Source organism: Diaporthe amygdali (genome assembly GCF_026229845.1).
Source record: "Diaporthe amygdali strain CAA958 chromosome Unknown NODE_2_length_3802984_cov_64_841326, whole genome shotgun sequence".
NCBI classification, from domain to species: domain Eukaryota; kingdom Fungi; phylum Ascomycota; class Sordariomycetes; order Diaporthales; family Diaporthaceae; genus Diaporthe; species Diaporthe amygdali.
In genome coordinates this window covers 3,129,470-3,146,458 of record NW_026517022.1, presented here as the reverse complement: position 1 = coordinate 3,146,458, position 16,989 = coordinate 3,129,470, and the positions used below count along the sequence as shown (strand labels likewise).

At 50.7% G+C, this 16,989-nt stretch overlaps 5 protein-coding genes across 5 annotated transcripts; 3 read left to right on the top strand and 2 right to left on the bottom strand.

Moving 5' to 3' along the window:
- Positions 1-1,116, top strand: J7T55_012307 (swirm domain-containing protein; the record flags this gene model as incomplete). The annotated part of the gene is made up of 1 exon (XM_053137180.1): positions 1-1,116. The coding sequence occupies one exon, from the start codon at positions 1-3 to the stop codon at positions 1,114-1,116; it is 1,116 nt and encodes a 371-aa protein (XP_053000107.1).
- A 4,419-nt stretch (positions 1,117-5,535) lies between these two features.
- Positions 5,536-5,925, top strand: J7T55_012306 (uncharacterized protein; the record flags this gene model as incomplete). The annotated part of the gene is made up of 1 exon (XM_053137179.1): positions 5,536-5,925. One exon carries the CDS (start codon positions 5,536-5,538, stop codon positions 5,923-5,925), a length of 390 nt encoding a protein of 129 aa, XP_053000106.1.
- Positions 5,926-6,695: 770 nt separating this feature from the next.
- J7T55_012305 (nad h-dependent oxidoreductase) lies at positions 6,696-7,730 on the bottom strand (the record flags this gene model as incomplete). Its single annotated transcript, XM_053137178.1, has 3 exons — positions 6,696-7,123; positions 7,180-7,504; positions 7,581-7,730. The coding sequence occupies 3 exons, from the start codon at positions 7,728-7,730 to the stop codon at positions 6,696-6,698; spliced, it is 903 nt and encodes a 300-aa protein (XP_053000105.1).
- Positions 7,731-8,819: 1,089 nt separating this feature from the next.
- J7T55_012304 (uncharacterized protein) lies at positions 8,820-12,655 on the bottom strand (the record flags this gene model as incomplete). The annotated part of the gene is made up of 8 exons (XM_053137177.1): positions 8,820-9,271; positions 9,506-10,293; positions 10,352-10,639; positions 10,696-10,723; positions 10,870-11,172; positions 11,476-11,937; positions 12,028-12,220; positions 12,386-12,655. 8 exons carry the CDS (start codon positions 12,653-12,655, stop codon positions 8,820-8,822), a joined length of 2,784 nt encoding a protein of 927 aa, XP_053000104.1.
- A 594-nt stretch (positions 12,656-13,249) lies between these two features.
- J7T55_012303 (uncharacterized protein) lies at positions 13,250-15,899 on the top strand (the record flags this gene model as incomplete). Its single annotated transcript, XM_053137175.1, has 6 exons — positions 13,250-13,288; positions 13,345-14,224; positions 14,519-14,568; positions 14,651-15,387; positions 15,450-15,635; positions 15,734-15,899. 6 exons carry the CDS (start codon positions 13,250-13,252, stop codon positions 15,897-15,899), a joined length of 2,058 nt encoding a protein of 685 aa, XP_053000103.1.
- Between the last annotated feature and the right edge of the window lie 1,090 nt (positions 15,900-16,989).

Below are 16,989 nucleotides of genomic sequence, written 5' to 3'. Positions count from 1 at the left end.
ATGGCGATTAGCAGCATGATATCTCCTCCAGAGCAAGCTCCCCTCGACAGCTTTCGCCAGGCTGCAGAGCCCTTTCAGCCCCTCAACATGCAACCACCAAGCAAGCCCAAGCAGACCAACCCGCAACAACCACCATCGCCTCCGATCTCACCGTGGACCAAAGCGGACAACCATGTCGTCGCTACTTCGAGCGCTACCGCCGTGAAAGACCCTATTCTCTACCCTGAGGCCCCAGCAAGTCCTTCCTCGCCTCTATTCGATGAACGAAAGCTCAGCCCCGCTGAGGTGCAAAATGCCGTGTTCGAGCACATTGCCGCACGGAGGGCTGCTTCGCTCCCTCGCCATGTTATCCCTCCGAAACCGCAGGACTACGAGGATTTCTTGTGTTTCACCGAGAACGTCTTTCCACTTTATCAGCGAAACCCTCGTGCGTGGCTCAGAAGGAACCGTGAGCAGCTGCGGGAAGATGCCAAAGCACGCGCCCGCCGTGGCTCTGGGTATGCGAAGACGGCACACCCTACTATCATCCATGTCAAGCCTCTGATGGCGCGGCCTTCAAACACCATAATCGCCAAGGCGACCGCTGCCAAGCACGCCTCTCCCCACCGAAATGCTTCAAAAGTCACCAAACCATCGACGGGACCGCGACCAGTTCGTGCCCAGACAGTCAAGGCATCTCGACGTATCAGCTCCACTCCCGAGCCTCGCAGCCGCCTGGTGCCTCCCAATCGCGAGGACAAGGATTTCAATGCCATCCCAGACTTCTGCCCGCCACTCAGTTCTCTGCCCGAAAAGTCCAATCTCATGAGGGTCGACTGGAAAGGCGCTCCTCTGGATCTAAGCAAGGACCCGCACAAGCATTTCCTCCATCCAGATGAGCTCCAGCTAGCGGCTGGTCTTAGGTTGGATTGTGCAACTTATCTCACCAGCAAGCGCCGGATCTTTGAAGCTCGTCTGGACTACTACCACAAGGGCAAGGAGTTCCGCAAGACTCATGCCCAGCAGGCCTGCAAGATCGATGTCAACAAGGCGTCGAAATTGCACACTGCGTACGAGAGGGCTGGCTGGCTTGATAAGAGATGGATGCAGGACCTGCCTGTTCCTACTCAACGCTAAACGCCACGCCACACAATTACAATATACAGCTGGGTGTGCCACAAACCCTGACTTCATGCCTGCGGATGTTGGCTCAGCTCAGCTCATATCATCCTACCACAACACCATCATCTGTTGGAACCATTGCGCCTTTTCCCTAGCCTGAGGCATGGACCTCGGCGACGTTTTCCTTTGTTGGTTCACTCACAATCATATGGTAGAAGACCATGAGTCTGGCGCATGCAATCTTCTTTGGAGGCTCCCAGGAGACACGGTTTCGTCAGCATGCAATGAGGCCTTAACTTTGTCGAGTTCCCATACACGATACAATCACATCACGGCACACGAGACAACTACACAAGATACCCGGAGTACGAGACCCAACAACCCCCGACGTCACAACACGACACAACACAATATCACAAGATCGCAACATCTTCAACGAGTTTTATCTCAACCACTCTTCTCCATGTTTTCTCGGATCTCCACTTTGCATATCTCCACGGTCAAGGCAGGTTACGTTTGGTTACGGGCACGGTTTATGCGAGGAGTTCTTTTTCTTCCCGTTTCGATTTCCGGTTGATCCTGGGTCCAAACGCTTTGGCGGATCGCCCAGGACGTGCCGTTCGCTCACTCAGATTGGTCTTTGCATGTAACGGCGGCGTTCCCTCAACGATGCGGTACCCACCTTGGCTGCCTTTTTGATTGTTTTTCTTTTTGGGACTGGTTTACGGCTGGGAGTCCTTACAGAGAGTCCTTACACAGAGAGATTGATGGAACTGTACGGGCACCCATCATCAACAACAACCTTGTCATCGTCATGTTATACCCCCAATATACCCCCTTGCGTTTGCTTACAACTTCACTTCGAGCCATACAGGATTTGATAAATGTCACTCCTAGGCCCCAATTTTTTTTGGCTTTGCTTTTCCCTTTGTCCATCAGTTAGTCGACCTTTACTGCTCATAGACGGGCGTCGTTTTGGATAACGATCTCGGCGATATCGTGCTTCTCATGAAGAGAGCACGGCAATCACATTCCCACAGCAAGCTGAGCTGAGCTTAGCTGGAAATGGAATGTCATCAGGGTACACAACTATGGTTCTCAATTTTGTTTTCGCACCAAAGGGTGGCGCAAGATTGGTATTGGATTTGATGGAAACGTGCTGGATAGTGAGGTTGTGAAAGGGCCTACCTAGCTAGCAATTCATCTGTCTCATAGCTGCCCTAGAAGCGGAAACTCAAGAATTGGAAAGTTCGAGAACCAAAGCAAGACTTTCTCGCAACGTGTGTGATCGAGACTTACTAAATGCTGTAGATTTTGCGCGCGCGCGCGCAGGCAGGGTTGGACCGCTACAAACAGGATCGACATCATGAGTATCTTCAGCAGAAACCAAATGGGACCAGATCAGCCCGGCCTAGCCGGCCACAGCCCTACGACCTGTCAAACCGACTCCCTTCCTGGTTTGGAAGGGAGATCGGCCCCCTCCCCCGCGGTTTCATGGAACCCGCAGCGGGATGTAATCTCGCTAATCTTTTTTCTTCTGTAGTTTAATTTTTTCTCCCATGTCCCGCCCAGGCCGGCCGGCAGCCACCCGATCTCCCTGTTCACGTGTTCTTTATCCCTTCACGCTACCCCGTGGAGCCACCACCCACCCTGGCGTGCCTTAGTGTGAAGGTGGCTGGGTGGGCCGCTGCTGGAACCCTGGCAAGCTCTTCTTCCTTATTGTCCGGTGTAGGAGTTACTTTCTTCTAGCTTCGGAATTTGACTTCTCGCGTTTGATTGAGAGTTTGTCTATTTCCCTCACCGGCTTCAGCTGGTAATTTCGGGTGCTCGTGTAGGGTTTTGTAATATCAATTAGGGCTGGGCATGTTCGTAGGTGAACAGGGGACGTTTTGATTTTGGGCTCCTTCGCGGAAAAGAAACGAGTCTCAAACTTTGAGGTCATTTCTGTGTCCGAATATGCGGCTAGACTATGCATGAAGAACCCACACCCGTGTGATTTCTACACAGGAGCCTGCCGATCATGGTAAGGAAAGGACGGAGCCAACATCGACCGACCAAGCATGAGCGCTCCTGAAGTTTGGCCCTCAATCTCCATCTTCCACCGTAAATTGTGAGGACGTTTTGTTGCACTGCACCGACGACAGCACACGCGCCGCGGAAATCGTGTCGCCTCCGAGATGGAGCCACCGTCCCAAATGACGACCTTCCCTCGGCCCCACTTGCGACTCACCACGCGTGCTGCGCCTGGTCATGTGGACGCCACGCGAGCGACGGGGCTGGGACGTAGACGCGTCCCACGGGACGAATAGGATAAGATCAGATAGATAGATAGGCAGATAGATAGGACCCTGTCAGGAGACTACGTGCACCCTGGGCCATTTGAGATCGCGTCTGGCATGTTATTTGGGCTAGATTGAGTTGTGAGACAGACTACCAGCTCGCGCAAGGTTGATTCTGGCTGGACAGTGGCCACACTGCAGTGTGCGAAGTGCCATTAGACCGACACGGCAACCCGTCTTTGCATGCGCGTTGCGGTGTTGAACCAGCTTTTCAGGTGTCTTGTGGCAGTGCCGGTTTTCCGGTGACGCCGTGCTATCCCCGGAGATCATATCATATTGGCAAAAAGAGGTTATCTCTCCCCACAATCACCGTGATTTCCCCATGATTACACCCGTTTGCCAAGCACAACCCTCCTTGAGAGCCCGGCCGGCCAGCCCGATTCCATCTGGGCAGGTCCCAGAGAAATCATAGGCACCGGGACAGGCTTCTGGGGGCGGGAGAGGGTCTCAAACTCTAATTAGTCGGGGGACGGTAGATGCCGAGCAGGCGGCTCCTGGGCAGAACGGCCTCGCTAGCCGGCCAAGCCTCACCGGGCCAGCCTCGGCAACTTGGGCCATTCGCCGCGCATGACGGATGCCGGGACCGAATGACGTAGGGATATGCTCCGGATTATGCTGGGCGGCTGAGGCTGAGGCAAGGCTGTGTGACTTCATTGCGTGGTGTATGGTGTATATAACTTGTCGTGATCTCTTCATGCTCTTGGATTGGGTTGAGTCAAATTATTCAACAACATCTGACGATCAATCTCTCGTTCATTAAAAGTTGAGGAACAACCGCGACATTACACTACAGAATCGTTCCATATTGCGAGGTCATTCATTACATCTTTCAACAACTGAGCCACACCTTAAATCAAACCAAACGAGGACTGGACAGTTGGTTCGTCAGCCTGTCACTTCTCTACTATATCACACTAGTCCGCTGACAACCGACTAGCTAGCTCTTCACACAATTACCAAACGCACGAATAGAATCCACCAAAACGTTCTATTTTCACCCAAAAACCCACAATGTGTTTCGGACTGGGACCTCGCCGTCGTCCGGTATATTGTGCACCGGCCTACGGTCCACGCCCAGTCTACGTCGAGAAGAGACACTACTACGGAGGACACAGGCGACACTGCGGGCCACCACGAGGATACGGCTATGGACGGCCGATGATGGGCGGTGGTGGGTTCGGCATGGGGCGAAGGAGGTGCTAGTGCATCCACTGGTGGACTAGTTATGATGGTTGGAAGAGCGAGGATTTTGCATTGGGCACTACTGTGTTGATTTGCTTTGGGAACCTATTTGATATTCACAAGACTTGGGCTCCAGATCCGCTAGTCTTCACCTACGTGATACCTCTCAAGTGGATTATTATTAGCGAAGGAAGTTCGACTGTACTTTTGCTCTTCTTACGTCTCGTAAAAAATGTTCCAATGCATCGATATTACCAAATACTCTCTGGCCGCCGGAGGCCCTAGCTGCACCGGCGGTCCATGAGACAGTTATATTAGACGAGAGCACCATATGTGACTGTCAAATCCAACCCATACGCTATTGACCTGGACATACGATGTTTTGATAATTTCCGAACGCTGGCTAAGGATACATTGTGCATCATGGATTGTACAAATCACACGAAGTCCTTGATCATCCAGTTAACATTTTACGTAGGTATTGAGCAAGTTCTCGGGATTTTGGAACAATGCTAGTGCCGCGCCATCATTCACAATACGAGAGATGCTCTGCCTCCAACGAGAGCGAGCTGTGTCCTGGGGCCTGTTGTGACCTTCCCTTGAACTGGAAAACCACCCCGGTTGATTTCAATTGCATTGGCCAGCGCCCGGATAACCGCTAGACGTACGCGAAATTCCACAAAAACTTGCTCTAAGTCTACAGGCTCCGTCCTTAGAGATGCTATAGATTCAACTAGACGACGGCGCATGGGCGATCTCAACTTATAAAAGAAAGCGCACCCCCTCTGTCCTACCTGACAAAGAAGACATCTATTTGTCGTTCGCAACAACACCACAAGGTGATTCCAAAAAGGACACAATTCTTGGGATCACCCCCAAAAGTTCGCAACAACACTCACAGCTCAACACCAACATGAAGCTCCTCGCAGCCCCCGTCCTCCTGCTCGCCAGCATGGCACGCGCCGCGGCGCTCCCCCCGGTGCAGCGGTGCCCTCCTCTGGCCACTGGCGCCGATGCAGTCCCTCCTTCTGAAGACTGTTTCTCGCTTATCTTGGCCCCTGGCCCTGTCTTTCCTGACGACGACGGCCCCGTCTTCTCGAAAAACCCAGCTGAGGACGCCTCCAGCATCGCAGCTAGGGCCCCTTCTCCCGCAGGCGATACGGACGACATGCAAATACTTCGGAAGCTCCACGGAAAGGGTCCCAAGCCCGGCCCATACGACCCCAAGTTGACGCCCGCGCTGCCCTGGAACCGGCCACTGCGCGAGGGCGGCATGGAGGAGCGGGCCGTCGAGCTCAGCTAGCGCAGTGCCACGATGCACCCGCCCACCGTTGACACTGTCCCCAAAGATCGGCAGAGACCCCCTTTTCCACCCCCCTTTTCCCACAGTGCCCCTTGAGGCGCCAGATTGCCCTCCCATGTTGAAGTGCTCTAAGGGTTGGCGGGACCGTTTGAAGAATCTTAACAGCGAGCGTGAGCCGCATTAATCGCGCCGCCGTTCTTTGTCTCCGCATCCTGGGGCGATGACATCGGCTAGGAGTTTCTCTCGACGGTCCTGCCGAGGCTTGAGATTGCTGCAAGAACTAGCATGTCGCCGGGACTCCTCTCAAAGACGTCTGAGCTGAACGAGTTACACGATGGAAGTTGGGTTTGCTGGGAAGTGCTAGGGCACGCTCCGGAAGATGGTGGGACGGAGATTGGGTCTGACTCTTTTCCTGCTGATTTTGTGAAAAGGAGGGTATTGATGAGGGACGCAGAATCACGGGTTGAGTATGATGTAGGTGCACAGATTTGATAGTCAGTGTAGAAGTAATCTGTCCGATCGCAAATAGAGCATCCCGATTCCCTCATCGACAGGTTTTGAGAAGTGTCGCCATCACGCTAAGACTACAGAAGACACCGCCGAAGTTGTATCAGACTTCGGTGGTGGACATTGTTAACGATTCTCGATTTTGTGGATCTCTGGTAACAATCACGTTTCAATAACGTTACGCTCTCAGTCCCAACGGCAAGGTTATGCCATACCAGTGGTGTGCAAAATGTGCCCCAACCTCAAATCCCCAATCAACTCATTCAAAGTCCAGCGGCGAGAGTGTAACCACCATCAACGGCAAAATTCTGGCCATTGAGGTACTGGTTCGTGACCGCAAACAGCACTGCCTGCGCCATGTCGACGTCACGACCGGGACGGTTGGCCGCGAACTTGCCGTCGTACTTGCTCTTGGGGATGTGGCTCTTCTGGTACTCGTCGGACTCGCCGGCAGTCATCTCGGACGGGAAGACGCCCGGTGCGAGGCTGTTGATGCGGACCTTGTGGCCGTTGGCGGCGACCTCGGAGGCGAGCATGCGTGTGAGGTGGATGGCTGCGCCCTTGGAGGCGTTGTAGGAGAAGTGGTGCTGGGCCTTCTGGATCATGCCTGAGATGGAAGTGATGTTCAGGATGGTGCCTGACCAGCCCTCGTGGAGGTCTGAGGAGTTCTGCAGGAGGGGAAGGAAGGCGGCTGTGAAGGATGTCAATTGGTTGACCTGTGGTAGGCATATGGTGGAGGTCACTTACCAGATGTGAAGTAGACGGACGCGACGTTGGTGCTGTACGCGCTGGTCCAGTCCTGGAAGTCGACCCCCTCCGCGTCGAACAGGTTCTTCTTCATCTCCGTGGCGGTCTCGGTCTCGGTGGTGACGGTGTTGCTGCTGATGCCGGCGTTGTTGACCAGGATGCACAGGCACTTCTCGCGGGACTCGACCTCCTTGACCAGCTTGGTGATGTGCTCCTTGCTGGTGACGTCGAATCCCTTGAGTGGGATGATCTCGCCCTCGATGTCCTTGCCGTATGTCTCCACGACGTTGTCAAGCTTCTCTGCAGTGCGACCTGTGATGTAGACCTGTGCAATGTCAGCCTTTGGCTCAAGAGATTCACTCCCGTTTCTGGGGATTGTGTGAGGGCAGATCCTTGCTTACCTTTGCACCGTTGACTGCCAGGGTCTGGGTGATCATGAGACCAATGCCGCTGCCACCGCCAGTGACGAGGGCGACCCGGCCCTTTAGGTTGAATAGGCTGGTGCGGTTGAGGTCGCCATGGCTGGCTGCTGCGACGCTCTTGGTGGCCATTGTGGATGTTTGTGTTGTGGGTATCAACCGAGTGGCTCGAAGTGGATGAAGCAGTGGTGAGAACTGGGAGATAGTATGAGGTGGTTTGGTCGATGAAGTGTGAGATTGTTTGGCCAGGCTTGCTCCGACAGAGGCAGAGGTCAAGAAGCGCTGTGATGTTTGGGACCGTCCAGTAATAAATGGTCTGGCCTGGCGGAGGGGCAGGCGCGCAGTCGATGAGGTAGTTGAGGCAATCATGACGCGGCGAGCACGATCCAGGTCGAATCTACTGTTACAGGCAACAGAAATCGAACCATCTGGATTTCAAGACACGCTGCTTTGAGATGCAGGTGCCATTGGCTTTTTTAAGACCCCATTGCACAGGTGCATGTACATCCCTCGTTGAGCAGCACGTAGAAAACGCAGTCATGACGACGGGTCGTAAGGGTGAAGTGCCAATGACGAAATCCAACAGCACTCGGCCGAGACCCGCAGGAGGGAAAGCTCCGCTCTAGAGATCAGCAAATCCACTCGTGGCCAGAAGAAAGAGAAAACCAAAGCATTTTTGAATTATCCTGGATGTACTACTTTCTGATGAAGAAAAGAAATGTCCATATTGTGTGGAGATGCAACTAGGTGAGCATCAATGGAATCCAACATTGAAAGTAGGCACTGGTTTCCACAGTTGATCTTAGGGCGGCAGACCACGGACGCAGCTTGAATCAGTCTCAACGCAATTGGGAAATAATACAAATTTAGTCAAAATCTGCACCTGACAAAGTGGACAGACAATGTGGACACATAATCAGGCCGCAGCATGCAGGAGATGATCGGATCGTTGATAATTAGTTTCTTGCCTAGTATGTAGTTGAAATAAGAATATTCCACATCTCAGTTAGTTCTGCTCTGAGATATGTGACATCAAAACAGACCGCGTTCACTTCTTGATCATACTTTATACTTTGAAACCAATTCCAAAGGTACGTGTGAGGAAGAGCAAATGGAGATCGCATGCGGCCCTGACAAGTCAGTAGAGCGAATAGTCAAGCACTTCCGATATCAAGTTCAAGGCTCAATCACTACCAATTAGTTTCTGGTCTAGCCTGCTGATTATGACAAGTCTTGATCCGCCTCTTGCCTTTCCATCATCAGTCTCGTTTTATTCTGTTGGTCCAGGAACTTCAACTGCATCTGATAGTCCTGCAACGCGTGATTGCTGCGCCCTCTCTGTTTATGCGCGAGAAGTTTGGCTCGCGCCCTGGTCTGCTCATCTGAAGAAGCATGGAGATCAATCATCGGTTGCAAGAGACTCTTCAGGTAATCTCCGCCCCGTTCCTCGACATCGAACAGAACTCCCGCGATAAAGCTGTCTGAGAATCCTTTCTCCAGTAGATATTTGACGATGGTGATGTTATTAGGATTATTCATTGAATCTCCGCAAGCTTGTGAGATCCAAAGCTCTGCGTCCTGCTTCCATTCTTCTATGCCACGGGACCTGAAATGCGACGATTCGAGGAGTACTCGCACAGTGTCCGGCTGCGCGAGCTCACATGCTCGATAGACTAGAATATGCAAATGGCCATTTGAAATTTCGACTTTCGGCCAATTGAGTAAAAGATGGACTACATCTGGATGATTGTGCATGATGGCAACATACATAGGTAAGTTGTCGTAGGAATCGCCCAAATTGGCTCCCCACTCTAACAACAACCTGCAAGCCTTGACATGACCGCTTTTGGCAGCGCGGCAGAGAGGGATTCGGTTCTCTGGCCATTTTTTGCTTTCAGTCAATGTACCTTCGACTGCGATACCAGATTCCAAACACGCTAGCATTGCAGCGAAATCATTCCGGCCAGCAGCCTTCACGAGTGTGTCGTCTCTTGGCCTTATAGCTTTGGGAAACCGTGGTTCATCTCCCACCGGGCTGTGATACGTCTTCGTGTGATTTTCCAGCTCGTTCATGCTGGAGTACCCTAGTTGAAAGGCGAAACAGCCTCCCTCTGGGCAGCGAAAAGGGCGGTCATGGCTGTGTACATGCGTCTGGCGATCCTCATTCTTGTCAAATCCCATCAAGAAATAGTCACACCAGATCTTCGGACACTTGTATCTGACCTCTTTTCCGTACACATTGCTGATCAACGCCTTGGCTTCGGGTGACAAGTCTTGGACGCGGATTTGCTCAATGGCTGTCCGTATATCCAGGGTGCGGTACTCAATAGTGAATCTGTTGGCCCTTTCTCTCTTGTCCTTGGGCAGCTGGCGGAAAAAATCGGCTATGTCATTGTGGGATAGTGCAGCCAGGTTTTCTGGAATCGGCAGGCTGTATGTTGCAAGAAATTCTCTGGCGGACTCCATGGTTTGTTCCAGTATATCTTGGTGGGATTCAAGTCCGGTGCAACTCTCGAAATGATCGAGGCAGTGCTGAATCGCATAGTCTTGGAAACCATAGTAGCCCTCCTTGATATGCAGTGATATACTCTCTGTACTCGCGCGAAATGGCTTGGATGTGAGGTACCGGAAACAGAACATGGCAGCCTTTGCATGCTCTAGAACACTGTTGATCCAGTGTTTTTGAATAAGATATCTGGTTCAAATTGTTAGCTGAAACGGAACTGTGGCATGACCTCCTGCACATTTCTTACTCGCGCGCACTCCCGTGGACGATTGTGACAATGTCATCTGGCCCTGGCTGGCCGTACAGGACTTGATGAACGTCGACCAACGATCCGCAAAGCTGTTTGCATGAGACTCTGAGCCTTTTGTCTTCATAGTCCATGGTGTTTGACTCCGAATCGATACAGAAGATTGATTGAATCTCCCGCCAACGTAGAGGCCTCGCAGCGCACGTGACCCAGCCGAGTATCTTTGATGCGTATTGATGCGCGGAGGGTGGCGATTCCTTGAGGATGCGGATGGCGACTCTTTCGTATCTTATAATCGCGAATTAAAAAAGTCCATTTTGTTTGGGGCTATGTAAATCACTCACGCCTGGTCGATTCCCTGTGGAAACGTATCTGGCTCCAGTTCCCGATTTAGGTCACATAGTCTTACCTGGGCCAGAAGGTTGTCCAGAACAACTCGAGCATATAGAAACATCCCTTCGAGATTTTAAGCGACCTCAAAAGACGGCTTGCTAGGTATTGATTGTCTTCGTGCTTACCATTCGCTCGACTAGACACCTTGGAGATTATCTCGTCCTCCTTTGTTGAGGCAATGTCAAGATGTTGTCGAATTTTGGCACTCATATGCTCACAGTACTTCAGTATGTCCGTGCTATGCCCAGAGCTCGACTCCAAGGCGATGGCAGGTTGGTCCGAGAGAAGACTGTCCAATGACCCGTCACGTTGCCCACTGCAAAGGACTCGGACTGAGGTTGTGGGCTCCCTGATCCGTCCGTTCACGAGTGAGAGCAGCCAGGTGAGTGACTTCGCAGCCTCCCCGGAAGCGGCCTCATCTAGTCCATCTACAACGATGAAGGATCGTTGATATGTTTCCAGGGCCATGGAAATTAGTGACTCTAAATATCTCGTTGACCGTAATTGCATCCCGTCAACTGATGCAAGCTTGTTGAACAGATGATCAGATAGAACAAAGTCTCGAGAGATTATTTGTTCTATCATGGCCCGAAGAAGACTATTGTGTGTGTCTTTCCTGGGTTGCTTGTGCTTGATGTAGAAATACATTATCAGGGTAGAGTGGTTGTCATTGCTGTTGCTATTCTCATCTAGCAAATTGGCAATGATAGATGATATTAGAGTTGTCTTACCTTTGAAATTGTCAGCATCGAAGACTGCGCACTGTCCTCTCAGAATAACAACATATTCCTTACCTGCACCCGGTATCCCGTGAACGTAGAGGACACTATGTCGAGTGGCTGTCTTGTTGGCCCAGTGCTTAAAAGCTGGGGATTGTAATACCCAGTTGCCGGAATCGGTCTCATCCCGAGCCTCGGATGCCATCTCCTGATCTTGTTGATAATCTGCGGCCTCAAGCTGATTCTTGATCTGAAGAAGATGCCATTTGCGCTTTTCAATCTCATCTTGACGAAGTTCTTGCTTTTTTGCCTCATGCCTGGCTGCCATCTCTTCTCGAGCCTTGGAGATCTCGTAGAGTGAAGCAGATCCCTTCTCACTTTCGAGTAAATCACGGCGGTTGGCAAGGCTTTGAAGCAGAGGCTGGAACTCAGTATCAAATGTCTTCCAAGCTGCTTTGACGAGCTTCTTCCATGCTGTGTGATGGCAAACGTCGCGTTAGTGGCGATCGATGTTGGGCTGTATAGCACCCGATCGAACAGTCTCGGATTTAGATGTCTACTCACTGGGTCTGATGAATACCTTTAGGGCTGCCTCGTGAAAGCGTAGGATATCCGAGTAGTAGTCTTCGAGTACAGTGGCCAGCGGGGGATGCCTTTCAAACATGGACCGGTACGCCATCAAACCTGGAATCCTAAGGCCGATTTCTTCGTATGCATCGAGAAGTTTGTCGAAAGACTCAACATGTGTCTTTGCGATCTAATGATCACAAGATATTAGCTAGGCCTGATACGCGTATAAGTCGGGAAGTAAAAGGTTCTTGAGTCTCACCCCGAGGAGGAATTTCATTGGACCCTAGCATTGCATTGACCCAAGTTAACCCTGTCACACGAAGTTGTAGGAATTTGAGAAGCATCCGCTCACCCAAATGAAGCAGACCAGGTCATTAGCGTTCACGAAGACCTCGATCGATTGACCTAGTTGCTCCATTGCCTCGATGAATCCCTGGAGACGCCGCATTCTGCGAAGACGACCATTTTGGCCCATTTCAGTCTGCATGTCATGACAAGCTGTTTGGAGGTCTTGGATAGTGCTGAAAGAGAACTGATTTAGAAGATCTGGGGATCTTGTGGACAGCGAGCGCTTGAAACTCGTCAAAGCTCTCTGGAAGCGGTCCGGACTCGGCCCTGTCATCTTGGCTTCGGGCTGGTTTCGAACGTTGAATTCTTGACGACCTAGAATTTGAAGTTGGCCGGTGGGGTTAAAAATTGTCGAATTCAGGGGCATTCGAAATGTGATGTGGTGAATGGGAGCCTAGTTATGAGCTGGGGTTGCGTTTGTCAGATGCGCAGACTTGGCCACGTCATCTGACGGGCTTGGAAGGTAATTGATGGTAGGCCCTGAGTTGCTGAGAATTTGGGGCAGTGTGCAGGAGCTGCAAGTTTCAGTCCAATGACAGAGCACGATGAGTCTCGAACATCTCGCTTGTCTCACTGTCGATAAGCTGTTGTGAATAATTTTAAACTACCCCTCCCACTTCTAGTACCACGAACAGACGAGCCTTAGAATAAGGTAGTGTGCAGGAACGCGCAGATTTGCACATGCACATAACCTCTTTAACTACGATACAGCAACTATCGACCTGAGTGTGATCTATTCCACGGTTAAACATTATCACAGAGCTGAGGATCCCTGAATTGCGAAGGTCTCGCTCTGTTTTCCACATGCCGCTTGGCTGCGGCAAAAGTGAAGAGGCCCCCCAAAAGTACCTAATCAAACCGATTCATCATGTTGAACGAGTTCGAGACTGAAATTTGCTATGGCGCGGTGAGAATAAACTATCTGGCCCCCGGCAAGCTAAGCATTGAAACTGAAAGAACCAGTTATTCGACGCCTGGGCCAAGCCATGTGGAAACTGGAATCTCATAAGACATGCAGCAACTCAAGCGTCAAACCTCTTCTCAACGTTCAGCCTCACAGAGCATACCAAGGGAATACTCTCAATGTCCTTTGAGCACGCCCAGGTTGCCATATTGGATGTGCAAATGACCTCTAAGTTGGTGGTGTTGCGTCAAATCTCCGACGTGAGATGTGAGGCTGTGGTCCCAAACCGCACTATTCTCAAGCGAAAGGCCAAGTCCTCGTCACCTTTCCAGATTTCCATCAATATATTCGGTCCAAGAGAGGCTGCTGATGGGGTTTCGGGGGCTTTAGCCAAAGTTCACGCGTTTCTTCAGCACCCTCAAACTTTGAACGTCGATGTCGAGTACCACAACCCGGACATGTTGACCCTTCCCGGGCAGAAGACTGCGATGAACGACCTCATTGGCACATCGCAATTGCTATTGGAAGAAAGTAAATTGTCGCGAGATATTCGTGGAATACTTGAGTCGTTGGGTCAGGTGGCGGAGGGTGATGAACTGGGCTATCTCGAAGGCCTGGTCTCTACACTTACGCAGCATCAACAGCAGGGTGTTCAATTTGTTATCCAGCGAGAAGATGACTTATTCTGCCGGCAACTCTCAGCACGTATCTCGCAGATAACTGGTTCTGGTTCTCCTATGCAGGCAGATGGCATACTCTTTGGACTTGGTGGTCTGATCGCAGATGTCATGGGCATAGGGAAAACTCTGACGATTCTCACTTCGATCTTGCACTCGGCAAACAAAGCCCAAGACTTCAGTTACTTTGGTCGCCCAGTATCAGAATCTGAAATGAAACATTCGCTAACCAAAGCAACCTTGGTGGTGGTTCCATCTGTCCGTAAGTTTCCAGTCTCTGAGATCAAACAAGGTCGGCAAGCAAAGAAGGGTTGACAATTAAATTCAGAGCTGATGGAAAACTGGGAATCCGAGATCTCAAGGTAAATGAGTTTAGGTTTCTCTAGCATGGTCAAGATGAGTCAAAGTGAGATTGATGCCGTGTTAGGCACTTCTCGATGCATACCCTTCGACATATACGATTCCACGGTCCGAATCGGCCGCAGACTGTGGAGGCTCTCACAGCACCGGACATAGTTATAACAACATATGCTACCTTGGCTACAGATCACGACAGTCGGGGGCTTCTATATCGTATGGAATGGTACAGAGTTGTGCTTGATGAAGGTGAGTTTCATAGTCTCTCCCCTCTTATATATCCTTGCTCAACCTCCCATCAGCTCATCACATACGTAATTCTGCTTCGAAGCAATGGAAAGCGGTCGCAAACCTCCGGTCAATACGGAGATGGTGTCTATCAGGGACGCCGATTCAGAACAAGATGGAAGATCTTGCCTCACTTGCGGGATTTCTCCAGCTTCCTCCCCTGAGCTCAAAGGACTCCTTCGAGAAACACGTCTTGAGGCCTCTATCAGAATCGGGCACTAATTCAAAGCCATTGCGGGCATATATGGAGGCTTATTGTCTCCGGCGTTCTGAGTCCTGCCTTTCACTTCCGGCCAGTCGCGAGGAAGTCGTTCCACTGTACTTATCTCCTCCAGAGCGGGAAGTTTACGATGGGGTCCTAGAAAACGCTCGAAGGCAGATTGACGATATGGTCAGCAGTAGCAAGCATGCAGGTGTGCGTTGCTCCAAGTTGTTCACAGCGCTATTGCGGATGCGGATGATTTGCAACACAGGAACCTACGCATCGACTCAAGACCCTCGCGGTACATTAACGAGTCAATCGCTTCTGAAGCCGAGAAGCTTGCAGTCGCTATGCGAGCGATGCTCAGCAACTGATGGAGACACTCTCATGCTGCTTTCCACCTGCGAGGTCTGCCCAGACTGCATGAGACCCTTGCACCAGCGATCTCCTAGCCCACTCTCTTCTCTTGCATCTTGCCTGGAAAACGTGGCCGTCAGCGCGAACGGGAGGGAATTATCCACGAAGTTGGAGGCCGTGGTGGGAAGGTTGGTCAGCGCAAGCAACTCAAGAAACAAAGCGTAAGTCCACAGATCCAGCTCTTCTGAAGGCAGTGTAATCGCCTTGTTAACTCCAGACACAGAATTGTGTTCTCCTATTGGAAGACTACACTGCACATTTTGGCCCGTCTACTACGAGCTTCCGGTGTCGTGTATCTGCAAGTCGACGGAGAGACTAGCTTTGTCGACAGATCGAATCGTTTGCGAGCCTTCAAGGAAGAATCCAAAGCCTATGTCTTGCTCATGACCGTCGAGACTGGTGCTGTAGGGTAAAGTCTCCCTTGCCCCTTCGACGCCTCTCGCACTCGGGCGATCCATGGTCGTGAACCTTTGGCAATAGACCTGCTGACACGTTGACCTTGACCAGCTTGAACCTGACAGTAGCAAATCAAGTACATATCGTCGAGCCACAATGGAATCCATCAGTTGAAGAGCAGGCTGTGGCACGAGCGGTGCGGATGGGCCAAAAGCGCGAGGTCACGATATATCGATACGTGTTGCAAAACACAGTGGAACAGGTTAGTTACCCATAAGCTGAACTCCGAAGCTTCTGCTGAACACGTTCCAGAATATAGTCAAACTCCAAGAGAGGAAGAGAAGCTTGGCCAAATACACACTAGGCACCAAGTCAGATCAAAGTATCTCGGATGCAGTGCAGGTAAGACTTTCATAATCGAAAATGCTGCAACCTCGAATCTGGACGGCTTGTTCTGATGGACATTCTATGCAGGAGTTAGAAAGCGTTCTGGAGCTGAACCCACGGAAAAGAGGGTTGGATGAATGATGATGAATCAGGAAAGTGTGTAAATGAGAATACCAGAAGAAATTTTGTTAACAGGACAGCTAGCCAGCCAGAGAAGATGGCAGGGTTCAGTGCTTGGGTTAATTAGATTGACGAAATGGGGTATAATTCCAGGGAGGTGACACACTCCAGCAATTCGTGATAAAAATACAGGGCCAGTCTCGTCCTTGAGGTTGAAGGAGAAATGAAAAGAAAGCAGAAGTAGAGCTTGATGCGTTTGGAATTTAGAAGTACAAGCTTGAATTCGGGCACAGTGTGTCAACTAACTACACTGGATCAATTCAACTAAACTAAGTGGGTGGGTTTATGCCAATTCTATCCATTCCACTGAAGGAATATTTTTTCCCGTTCCATTCCACTAACAGTTTAGTGGATGTAATTGAATTGAAATAAATGGATCAAGGGGGGGGGTAGAGGGAAACCTTTTCCCTCTCCTTTTTTCCTCTCCCTTTTTCACTCTCTTATCTAATCTAATCTAATCTCTTTATCGTTATCGATTAGATAAGAATTAAAAAGAGGTTGATTATTTAAGCGGTTTTTTTTTTTCCTTCCGGGGCTTTGCCCTAGACCCCGATAAACCCATTTCTTTCCATTCCATTCAACTAAATTACACTAAAAGGCTTTAAAAACCAATTCAATTCAACTGAAAGCTGGAAATTTTCCATTCAATTACATTATAAAGTTCAATAGATGTAATTGAATTGGTTGACACTCTGTTCGGGCACTCGCTTCGCGGCTACAGCATCTCTAAAATAAGTCAAAGGAAACAGGGAAAGTATAGGATACCCTTTTATAGGACACCCTCTTATAGGACAGCCTCC